General features: G+C 40.8%; 1 protein-coding gene across 1 annotated transcript in view; it reads left to right on the top strand.

Annotated features, from left to right (window-relative positions):
• The window catches only part of LOC109906505 (adhesion G protein-coupled receptor L3-like), a 346,713-nt gene extending 334,697 nt beyond the window's left edge, over positions 1-12,016 (top strand). Inside the window, exon 23 of the mRNA XM_031792020.1 lies at positions 11,515-12,016. Within this exon, the coding sequence (XP_031647880.1) occupies positions 11,515-11,852 (338 nt within the window). The 3' untranslated portion in view covers positions 11,853-12,016. The remainder of the gene's footprint in view (positions 1-11,514) is intronic.
• The last annotated feature ends 391 nt before the right edge of the window (positions 12,017-12,407 follow it).

The raw sequence follows: 12,407 nt of genomic DNA, 5'->3' as shown, positions 1-12,407 counted from the left end.
CATGTGAAAAGGGCCTCATGTGAAAAGGGCCTCATGTGAAAAGGGCCTCATGTGAAAAGGGCCTCATGTGAAAAGGGCCTCATGTGAAAAGGCAAAACAACTTTTTATCCATGGGCATTGAGATGAGGAGTTCCGTTTCTCTTTGCTTCACATATTATTTATGTACACAATAACTTTAATACATTATCCATCCATTTGTTTTCAATGGTTTCCTATAAACTATAAACTATAAGCTATAAACAACTGTGTGCGTTTGAAAGAAATAATCATCCGTTGTCTTTTGTAGCACACTCTACATGGAAACTTGATCTGTGCAAGCAAAAGTATACCAGGCATCCACCACCAAATGACATATTTTAACTTAATTCTCATAAAAAGTCAATGAAATCTGAGGGAAAGGCAGTGCATCACAACTATCCTTTTGCATAAAAATGAAGCTTATTTTCCCCACATGGGTACACAGGGTACACATACACAATTATTCATTTCAACTTTCAAATTCCCCAAGAAAATCCTTTCTGACAACACATCCCCCAGTCATTCCGTGCAGTTATCCTTGGTTCTGACAGGGAAGGACATTGTCTATCCCCTCAGCCCTCCTTCCTCTCCACCACCTGTCCATGCCATCCATCCTGTCGGCCATGAGAAAATAAACTCTCAACTTTAAAATCAAGAACAAGAATTTGAATGTTCACAAAGCATTCTGGGACAAAATGAACATACAGTTGTGTTTTTTCATCATTGCTTGGTCTGACAGCTCTGTCAGCAATTGAGACACATTCTTTAGGGAGTGGGACCCCTCTCTGTTATTGTACATGCAGTTGCAATTTGTGGCTTGAAAGGAAGATGTCCTCTGTTGGTTTGAGAGAAAACATATAGAAGGCACTTCTACAGACAGAGTATCAATATTTGGAACTTTATTGTATGTTTTTCAATATACCATTTGATCTTTCTGGTGGGTCTACCCAATGGGCAAAAACTGGTTGAATCAACGTTGTTTTCACCTCTTTTCAACAACAACATTCAGTGTGATGACATTGAGTCAACGTGGACAACCGATTGGATTTGCAAAAAGTCATCAAAGTAAGGGCTTTTCCTCTTATTTTTACTACCTAACTATTAACCTAAATCCACTGACATGGTGAACCTTTCTGTTGATTTCATATTGAATTCACATTAGTTGAAAACTCAAACAAATGTAAATCAAACCTAGATGTTTAAATGGCATCCGTGCCCAGTGGTTCGTTGTTAATATGGCTGTGAAGTTATTTATAGTAAATGATGAGAAACAGAATGTTTTTTTATTGGCCGTGTGTGTGTGTGTGTGTGTGTGTGTGTGTGTGTGTGTGTGTGTGTGTGTTCAGGAACATTTGTATTGCATGTATGAATACCAGTGGAAGAGTAGGTCAGATAGGACCTCTATAAAATGGCTCATTTCATATCTGGCTCTCCCTGTAAAATCAATGGTTGAATGCCCCGCAGAATTCCAAATGAAAGGTGAATCAATGTCATCTCATGGCTTTGTGTACTGGGACGACCTGACAGTTCTTGCAAATAAAAGAAACTGCCTCCCTATCCTTTTCTGTTGAGATAACATTGACACAATCCCCTCTATCTTAAATCAATGTTTGCTACCCTGGGGTCCATTGTGTAAAAGGCCATGGCCAAAGCTGTGGTTTTATTGTGGAGAGCTTTCAAAAGTTGGGGATTTTGAGGAGTGCTGCTGATTGATTAATGTTCAAAATGTATTGGTCACATACACATGGTTAGCAGATGTTATTGCGAGTGTAGTGAAATAATTTTGCTTCTAGTTCAGACAGTGCAGCAATGTCTAACATGTAATCTAACAATTCCACAACAACTATAACTACCTAATACTTGCTTCCGAGTGGTGCAGTGGTCTAAGACACTGCTTCTCAGTACAAGAGGTGTCACTGCGGTACCTGATTTGATTCCAGGCTGTGTCACATCCGGCCGTGATTTGGCATTCCCATAGGATGGCGCACAATTGGCCCAGCATCGTCCAGGTTTGGCCGGGGTAGGCCGTAAATAAGAATTAAATAAGAATTTGTTCTTAACTGACTTGACTCGTTAATAAATAACATTTTTGGCCTTCCTGTGACATCGGGTGCTGTAGGTGTCCTGGAGGGCAGGTAGTTTGCCCCTGGTGATGCGTTGTGTAGACTGCACCACCCTCTGGAGAGCCTTGCGGTTGTGGGGGGTCAGTTGCCATACCAGGCGGTGATGCAGCCTGACAGGATGCTCTCAATTGTGCATCTGTAAAAGTTTAAGGGTTTTAAGTGACGAGTCAAATTTCTTCAGCCACCTTCACTGCTGTCCCGGTGATGTGGATAGCAGGGTTCTCCCTATGCGGTTTCCTGAAGTCCACGATCATTTGTCTTTGTCTTGTTGACGTTGAATGAGAGGATGTTTTCCTAACACCACACTCCGAGTGCCCTCACCTACTCCCTGTAGGCTGTCTCGTCGTTGTTGGTAATCAAGCCTACTACTGTTGTGTCGTCAGCAAACTTGATGATGGAGTTGGAGGCATGCATGGCCACGCAGTCATGGGTGAACAGGGAGTACAGGAGGGAGCTGAGCACGAACCCTTGTGGGGCCACAGTGTTGAGGATCAGCGAAGTGGAGATATTGTTTCCTACCTTCACCACATGGGGGCGGCCCGTTAGGAAGTCCTGGACCCAATTGCACAGGGCGGGGTTGAGACCCAGGGCCTCTAGCTTAATGATGAGCCTGGAGGGTACTATGGTGTTTAATGCTGAGCTATAGTCAATGAACAGCATTCTTACATAGATATTCCTCTTGTCCAGATGGGATAGGGTAGTGTGCAGTATTTTATGGCGATTGCATCGTCTGTTGACCTATTGGAGCGTTAAGCACATTGATATGGGTCTAGGGTGACCGGTAAGGTGGAGGTGATATGATCCTTGACTAGCCTCCCGAAGCACTTAATGATGACAGTAGTGAGTGCTATGGGGCGATAGTCATTTTGTTCAGTTACCTTTGTCTTCTTGGGTACAGGAACAATGTTGGCCATCTTGAAGCATGTGGGGACAGCAGACTGGGATAGGGATTGATTGAATATGTCCGTAAACACACCAGCCAGCTGGTCTGCGCATGCTCTGAGGACACGGCTAGGGATGCCGTCTGGTCCGGATGCCTTGCGAGGGTTAACACGTTTAAATGTCTAACTCACATTGGCCACAGAGGAGGAGAGCCCACAGTCCTTGTTAGCGGGTCGCATCGGTGACACTGTATTATCCTCAAAGCGGGCAAAGAAGGTGTTTAGTTTGTCTGGAAGCAAGACATCGATGTCCGTGACGTGGCTGGTTTTCTTTTTGTAGTCTGTGATTGTCTGTAGAACCTGCCACATACGTCTTGTGTCTGAGCCGTTAAATTGCGACTCCATTTTGTCTCTATACTGACATTTCGCTTGTTTGATTGCCTTCCGGAGGGAATAACTACACTGTGTTTGGCCATAATCCCAGTCACATTTCCATGGTTAAATGTGGTGGTTCACACTTTCAGTTTTGCGCGAATGCCGCCATCTAGCCACGGTTACTGGCTAGGGTAGGTTTTAGTAGTCACAGTGGGTAAAATATCTCCTATGCACTTCCTTATAAACTCAATCACCGAATTAGCGTATACGTCAATATTATTCTCTGATGCTACCCGGAACATTCAAAACAATCTTGAAGCATGGATTTCGATTGGTCAGACCAGCGTTGAATAGTTCTTAACAAGGGTACATCCTGTTTGAGTTTCTTTGTTGGGGTCTCTATAAGCTTCAGTACGAGGTCCTAAACCTAGCATGAACATGCATCCTTGTAGCTGTGTGGTATCATATCGTCAAAATGTTTGCCTTTGGGTAAGTTGAGCCAATGGCAAATTTAAGAGTTTTCTTCCCTGGCGTAATGCAAGGAACTATCACTGGGCTATAAGCTAACAACAGGGCCTGGCCTATGTTAAAAGTGTTTTAAAAAGTACAAATTGTTTGTTCGCTGTTAAGTCTGTGTTACAATATGACTAAAAGACAAAAAAGCTATTGTGTTTTGTAAATAAAGATAGACATGGTTTTAAAAAGGGAATAGTAATATGAGACCGACCGGCTCAAATCGGTCTTATGTAGCAAATTTTTCTTCATTTGATAAAAGACAAAATGGTACATACATACACTGCATTTTTGAGGAACAATGGGAAATTGATTCTGCTTGGAGTTGATAAACTTGTAACCTCACTTTTGAGAAAATGGCCTTTTGAATGTTTTGGTACCTAATGAAGAGCTCTTATTTGTCTGCACCCATTCAGCATTGTTCACACCCACTTAAGCTTTACAATTGTATTCATATTTAGAGATGGCATAGATGTTTGTTCCAGAAGACATTTCAATTTTTTTTTTTTAAGTTAACGTTCAAATGCAGTGTAGTAGTTTAAAGTACTACTTCAGTAGTTTGTTGGGGTATCTGTACTTTACGATTTATCTTTTTAAAACGTTAACTTCACTGTATTCCTAAAGAAATTATGTACTTTTTACTCCATACATTTTTCCTGACACCCAAAAGTACTCATTACATTTTGAATGCTAAGCAGGACAGGAAAATGGTCCAATTCACACACTTATCAAAAGAACATCCCTGGTCATCCCTACTGCCTCTGATCTGGCGGACTCACTAAACGCATAATGTAAGCTTTGTTTGCAAATTATGTGTTGGAGTGTGCCCCTGGCTATACATAAATTAACAAAAACAAACCATTTGTGCTGTTTGGTTAATATAAGCAATTTTAAATGATTTAACATTTTAATTTGAAAACTTAAGTATATTTTCGCAATTGCATTTAAGAACACGAAGCGAGGCGGCCATCTCTGTCGGCGCCGGATGTTAATTTACTTTTGATACTTGAGTATATTTAGAAGCAAATACTTTTAGACTTTTACTCAAGTAGTATTTTACTGGGTGACTCACTTTTACTTGAGTCATTTTCTGTTAAGCTATCTTTACTTTTACTCAAGAATGACAATTGAGTACTTTTTCCACCACTGTTCAAATGGCTCTCCTTTGAAGTAGAGACCCGCGAGATACGCCTAGTTTCCTGAAACGAGTCACATATTTAATTCAGTATAGGAATTTGTAGGCAGGCTAACTTACCCTGTCCCGTGGCTCAACTTACCCCATACCCGGGTAAGTTGTTCCAAAGGACCACTTCTTTCAAAACTGTAGTCTTTACATGAATTCTGATTATTTCCAGCGATACACAACATCCTGAAATATATGTAGATATCTTTGTTAGAAAGAATACTATATTTCCCTTGACAGAGAAATGCTGAAAGTAAAATATCGCTCAGATTACCCCACTCTCTGAATTCTGAAAGTCTATCAAACACCTACTATATACCTCTGCATGTTCATATCGAACATTCAGAAAATCATCCATACATATCGTCAATTTCCGTTGCGAGTCCCTCTGTGTCTCATGCATCATCCTGTATCTTTGGCTATACCCCAAGCCACCCCAAAACATATCTCACTCATAAATATGCCTTAGAATGTCAAATATGCCTTATCATGACAGACCTTTAAATATATGCCGGTGTCGAGGCACTAAGTCACTTTGGAGTTGGATTGCTCCGGATGCCACAAGCAAACAGGTCGTCTGACATTCGCATGAAGCCACAGCCAGTTTATTTGGAATATAATTCTTCATATAGGGTACCTTATTGTAAACTATTACCCATTCATGTTATTTTGTCTAGTCCAGTGCGATGATCAGAAGAATAGAGTGACATGGCGAGTCATGTTTAGCCTGTTGGTATTCAGCCTGTGTCTGGCCTTAAGTCAAGGTAATAGAAAAAAAGATGTCCCTGAACACCTGAGCTTTGACAAGCAGATATACTCTTCACATTACAGCACTGGTTTAGGTTCCACCTCACTCTGTTTAAAGTGCCAATCAACACCGATAATCTTTGAATTCAAGTAAAAAGGGAGCGCTGACAAATGATAAGTAGGCTTTGTTGGGGCTTGCACCGGGCAATGGTATTTTAATTAAATATATGAGCACACATGGCCCTGCCCTAGATGTTGAAGTCTAAACAAAGATAGCATCATCTCATCAGAAGACGGCCGGGAGTGTTTCAAGGGCAGAATTATTTTCTATTAGAACCTTTCCCCTCAGGGATTTAGCCAATTTTCTTTATTATGATAGAATCAGCATATTGTAGATTGAATCGGTAGATAGTGTCACAGTGGGCTAGGTGCGATGGGTCCAGACACCACGACAGCATTCTAAAACCTTGAAACATGGACCGTCTGTCTCTCATCCATGTCCTTTAAGTCCTCTAATGGACAGCGTGCAGACTGGCCACATTTTGTAGATGATCTGACGGATGTTTGGAAAAGGTTGTTCTATCTGTGTTCTTTTTCAGAGATCAAACGATCACCTAGGCAATGGAAGTGCACACAGTTTAATAAGAACGTTGTAATTAAGACAAAACATTTAACTGATAAATTCATCTGCTGACCTTTTTTTGATTATGATCAGCTTCCTGTAAATTAAATATAAATGAATATTGAGAATATACATCAGAACTGTAGCCAGGTGGCATTTGATGCATCACTCCTGCACAGCACACATTTCTCAAAATATGCTGTGTATTCGGTGGAAGTCCATTCTTTTCAATGGGATACAATCCGCACAGCTGCGACTCATATGATGAACATCTGCCGTACGAAGGCTGTGGTGTGTGAAGGGAGTCACATGCATTGTGTTTTTTGAACTTGTACTATGCTTTGCCATGCAGTCTCAGAAACTGAAGTAGATCAAACACAGGAGAAAGTGCCTATGCGTAGCTTCCGTCTATGTGTTTATGGGATAGAAACAAGATAGAAAAAAAGGGAAACATTGGACTTCTGCATGTGAATCGTGTCCGGTTTTAGGGTGTATTTCGGAGGAAAGTGTTTGTGCTATACAGTACAGTTGAAGTCGGAAGTTTACATAAACCTTAGCCAAATACATTTAAACTCAGTTTTTCACAATTCCTGACATTTTATCCAGTAACAATTCCCTGTCTTAGGTTAGTTAGGATCACCACTTTATTTTAAGAATGTGAAATGTCAGAATAATCGTAGCGAGAATTATTTAATTTCAGCTTTTATTTCTTTCATCACATTCTGTGGGTCAGAAGTTTACATACACTCAATTAATATTTGGTAGCATTGCCTTTAAATGGTTTAACTTGGGTCAAAGGTTTCAGGTAGCCTTTCACAAGCTTCCCACAATAAGTTGGGTGAATTTTGGTCCATTCCTCCTGACAGAGTCATGTTTGTAGGCCTCCTTGCCCGCACAAGCTTTTTCAGTTATGCACACACATTTTCTATAGGATTGAGGTCAGGGCATTGTGATGGCCACTCCAAAGCTTTGACTTTGTTGTCCTTAAGCCATTTAGCAACAACTTTGGAAGTATGCTTGGGGTCGTTGTCCATTTGGAAGACCCATTTGCGACCAAGCTTTAACTTCCTGACATATGTCTTGAGATGTTGCTTCAATATATCCACATAATTTTACTCACTCATGATGCCATCTATTTTGTGAAGAGCATCTGCCCCTCCGCAGCAAAGCACCCCACAACATGATGCAGCCACCCCGTGCTTCATGGTTGGGATTGTGTTCTTTGGCTTGAAAGCCACCCCCTTTTTCCTCCAAACATAACGATGGTCATTATGGCCAAACAGTTCTATTTTTGTTTCATCAGACCAGAGGACATTTCTCCAAAAAGTACGATCTTTGTCCTCATATGCAGTTGCAAACCGTAGTCTGGCTTTTTTATGGAGGTTTTGGAGCAGTGGATTCTTCCTTGCTGAGCGGCCTTTCAGGTTATGTAGATATAGGACTCGTTTTACTGTGGATATAGATACTTTTGAACCGGTTTCCCCTGGCATCTTCACAAGGTCCTTTGCTGTTGTTCTGGGATTGATTTGCACTTTTCGCACCAAAGTATGTTCATCTCCCTTGCTCACTTGTATGTTGGCTGCATCGTCCCATGGTGTTTATACTTGCGTACTATTGTTTGTACAGATGAACGTGGTACCTTCAGGCGTTTGAAAATTGCTCACAAGGATGAACCAGAGTTGTGGAGGTCTACAATTATTTTTCTGATTTCTTTTGATTTTCTCATGATGTCAAGTAAAGATGCACTGAGTTTGAAGGTAGGCCTTGAAATACATCCACAGGTACACCTCCAATTGACTCAAATGATGTCAATTAGCCTATCAGAAGCTTCTAAAGCCATGACATCATTTTCTGGAATTTTCCAAGCTGTCTACAGGCACAGTTAACTTAGTGTATGTAAACTTCTGACCCACTGGAATTGTGAAACAGTGAATTATAAGTGAAATAATCTGTCTGTAAACAATTGTTGTAAAAATGACTGTCATGCACAAAGTAGATGTCCTAACCGACTTGCCAAAACTATAGTTTGTTAACAAGAAATTTGTGGAGTGATTGAAAAACTAGTTTTAATGACTCCAACCTAAGTTTATGTAAACTTCCGACTTCAACTGTATATAGGCTAGTTCACTGAAAATGTTTCATGAATCTACTACAGTGAGACCGAAGTTGAGAAAGCTTTTGCTCTTTGCCTTGATAGAGGACAGTGGTGTTCATGGTTTTTCTGGGTCAACCCATTGCAGCCCAGAAAGCAGCACGGGGAGTACCATGTATACATAAAAAATGTAATTGGTAGCACATTATTTAAAGGTACAGAAATTAACAATGGACAAAATGGTAATCACAGAGTAATAATGCCTACAGTATATATACAGTACCATTCAAAAGTTTTGGGCACACCTACTCATTCCAGGGTTTTTCTTTATTTTGACTGTTTTCTACAATGTAGAAAATAGTGTAGACATCAAAACTATGAAATAACACATGGGATCATATAGAAACCAAAAAAGTGTTATATTTATGTGTTAAAATGTTATATTTGAGATTCTTCAAAGTAGCCACCCTTTGCCTTGACAGCTTTGCACACTCTTGGCATTCCCTGAACCAGCTTCATGAGGTAGTCAAATGGAATGCATTTCAATTAGCAGGTGTGCCTTGTTAAAAGTTAATTTGTGGAATTTATTTCCTTCTTAATGTGTTTGAGACAATCAGTTGTAGAAAGGTAGGTGTGGTATACAGAAGTGTCACAACGTTGCCCTGTTGGTGAGGTATATGACCACCCATAAATACCTTTCCCAAATTTTTTCTCTTTACTCAACAGAATGGACTCTTGTAAAGCCCTTTGTTAACATAGAGGATGGTAACATCAAAAGGTTGGGAACGGAACAATATTTGGATAATCCAACCAGGTGAAAGCATCCGTTGGTACTTACAGAATATGATGTCAGATGAGTTGTCGTCTGAGACATTATTGCTGATGATAGGACGACATAAATTGTATTTTGGAAAGTCTACATATTCTAGTTATCAGATTCACATGGAATTGTTGTGCAATTTAAATGTTTAAATATGAAACTATTTGTGAAAAGATTAAATATAATTTTAATTCTAAATGAGAGAATTGTTTTCATAAGTGAACTATGCTCACTCAGTGGCCCCGCCCAAGTGAACAGACATTGGTTGAGAACTATGAAACATGCCCTTCTCTCCCCCACTACAAAAGCCCATTGATGAAAGTCAACCATGATGTCCATATGTTTAAAAGGGCTAATGTCAACTACAACCTAACAAATTAACTTGTGTTCCTGATGACGTGAGTACTGGTGTTCATACGTTTAAAAGGTCTAATTTCAACGTGGAGGAGATGATTGCCTCGCTGGAAGGATGAATTTTGACTACACCAGCCAGACTACAGCATGAGCTTAGTATGGCAGCTTGGTATGAACTTTGAACTCTTATTCACTAAAGAAGTGAAACATCCTTGACGTCGAGTTATCAGCAGCAGCTGTAAACGTATGTGGTCTTGGAAAGGACAGACAATCTCTTCAGAACGACAAGGTACTACAACGTATCCGTTCTACCACACGATGACAGACTACAACGTATCCGCCCTATGACCAGAGCATTTTTCCAAGGACAAGGGAGATCTCTGCTGGGCAACCAGCCTTCCATCTTCTACCAATCTATTGAAGCGCAGCTCAGAGTAAATATATTTCTTGCATTGTCCTTTTCCGAATGGGCGGTTATTTAGAATGTATAAGATTCTGTATTTACATTAGCATAGCTTCTCAAGGTCCGATACAGACCCAATCCTTTTGTTCCCTCTCTTTCATTCAAACCCAACCCCCTTTCTTTGTGTAACCAGTCATTGTGTCGGTTTTGTCCCCTAGGGACGTTTACTTTTGTGACATGATTAGTAATCAATGTATGATCCATCCTGTGTGTATGTAATTCTGTGTGATTATTTAGTATATCAATAATTAAACCAAATGGTGTATTGCTGATTCAACTTGTTAGCCCGGGTTTGTGAAGATAACCAAGAATTTTACGACGTTCAGATGAGACTGAATAAGGTGACGATTAATAATTGACTGCTATTGATATAAAGGATTACCAGATCTTTAAGACTTTATTCGGAAGACAACAGCTCTATGAACATTCTTCCGTGGTGCCCCGACTTCCTAGGTAATTACATTTACGTCATTAGTTCAATCAGGTAATATTAATTAGAGAATTGATTTGATAAAATAGCATGTCACATATCATTTAATCCATAGCAAAGACACGACAGAAGATAGCCCTATTTGATAAAAGACCAAGTCCATATTATGTCAAGAACAGCTCAAATATGCAAAGAGAAATGACAGTCCATTACTTTAAGACATGAAACTGTCTATCATGAGGACCGCCACAGGAAAGGAAGACCCAGAGTTACCTCTGCTGCAGAGGATAAGTTCATTGGAGTTAATTGCACCTCAGATTGCAGTCCAAATGAATGCTTCACAGAGTTCAAGTAACAGACAAATCTCAACATCAACTATTCAGAAGAGTCTGTGTGAATCAGGCCTTTGTCGAATTGGTGCAAAGAAACCACGACTAAAGGATACCAATAAGAAGAAGAGACTTGCTTGACCAAGAAACACAAGCAATGGACATTAGCGGTGAACGGTGGAAATCTATATTTTGGTCTGATGAGTCTTTGTGAGATGCAGAGTAGGTGAATAGTTGATCTCCACATGTGTGGTTCCCACTGTGAAGCATGGAGGAGCAGGTGTGATGGTGTGGGGGTGCCTTGATGGTGATTCTGTCTGAGATTTATTTCGAATTCAAGGCACACTTTACCAGCATAGCTACCACATCATTCTGCAACAATACACAATTCCATCTGGTTTGCGCTTTGTTTTTCAACAGGACAATGAGCCCACACACCTCCAGGCTGCGTAAGGGCTATTTAAACAAGTGCTTATACTAGGCCTACTGTTTAGATTGAATTAATGTAGCAGGGCATAGGCTAAATAATCATATGAACATTTTATTTTTTTATTTTTTTTGCAGATCCCTTTCAACTTGGACACCTTCTGGACCACCGCATCCAGCTACCATGTGGGTTGGACCACAGTGGCGAAAGCCGTCTAGGATGGTCTGGTACCGGAGTACATGCCTGTCTCCAAGGAGGAAGACTGAAGGGCCATTGTGAAAGAGTTCAACAAGAAGTGGAACTTTCTCTGCCTTTGGTCAATCAATGGAAAGCATGTGATTATCCAGGCACCACCATGCTCTGGGTCCCAGTTCTACAACTACAAGGGGACCTATTTCATCATCCTCTCGGTAGTGGCCGATGCAAACTACTGCTTCAGAGTCATCGACGTCGGCGCCTATGGCAGGGCAAGTGATGGTGGGACTTTTTGGGAGTCTTCCTTTTACCGAGCTCTGAGGATCCCACCACCAATAATATGTTTTTGAGGGAGGAATCAGTCGGGGTCTCAACTTACTGTTGAGAGTTAGAATAGTAGAAATCAAATCAAATGGTTTTGGTCACATACACATGGTTAGCAGATGTAATTGCGAGGGTAGCGAAATGCTTGTGCTTCTAGTTCCGACAGTGCAGCAATATCTAACATGTAATCTAACAATTTCTGTTTAACATTCTGATGGCCTTGAGATAGAAGCTGTTTTTCAGCCTCTCGGTCCCAGCTTTGATGCGCCTGTACTGACCTCGCCTTCTGGATGGTAGCTAGGTGAACAGGCAGTGGCTCAGGTGGTTGTTGTCCTTGATGATCATTCTGGCTTTCCTGTGACATCGGGTGCTCTAGGTGTCCTGGAGGGCAGGTAGTTTGTCCCCGGTGATGCTTTGTGCGGACCGCACCACCCTCTGGAGAGCCTTGCAGTTTTAGGTGACAAACCAAATTTATTCAGCCTCCTGAGGTTGAAAAGACACTGTTACACCA

The sequence above is a fragment of the Oncorhynchus kisutch genome, linkage group LG16 (assembly GCF_002021735.2).
Source record: "Oncorhynchus kisutch isolate 150728-3 linkage group LG16, Okis_V2, whole genome shotgun sequence".
NCBI lineage: Eukaryota > Metazoa > Chordata > Actinopteri > Salmoniformes > Salmonidae > Oncorhynchus > Oncorhynchus kisutch.
This window is presented reverse-complemented; position numbering and strand designations above follow the sequence as displayed.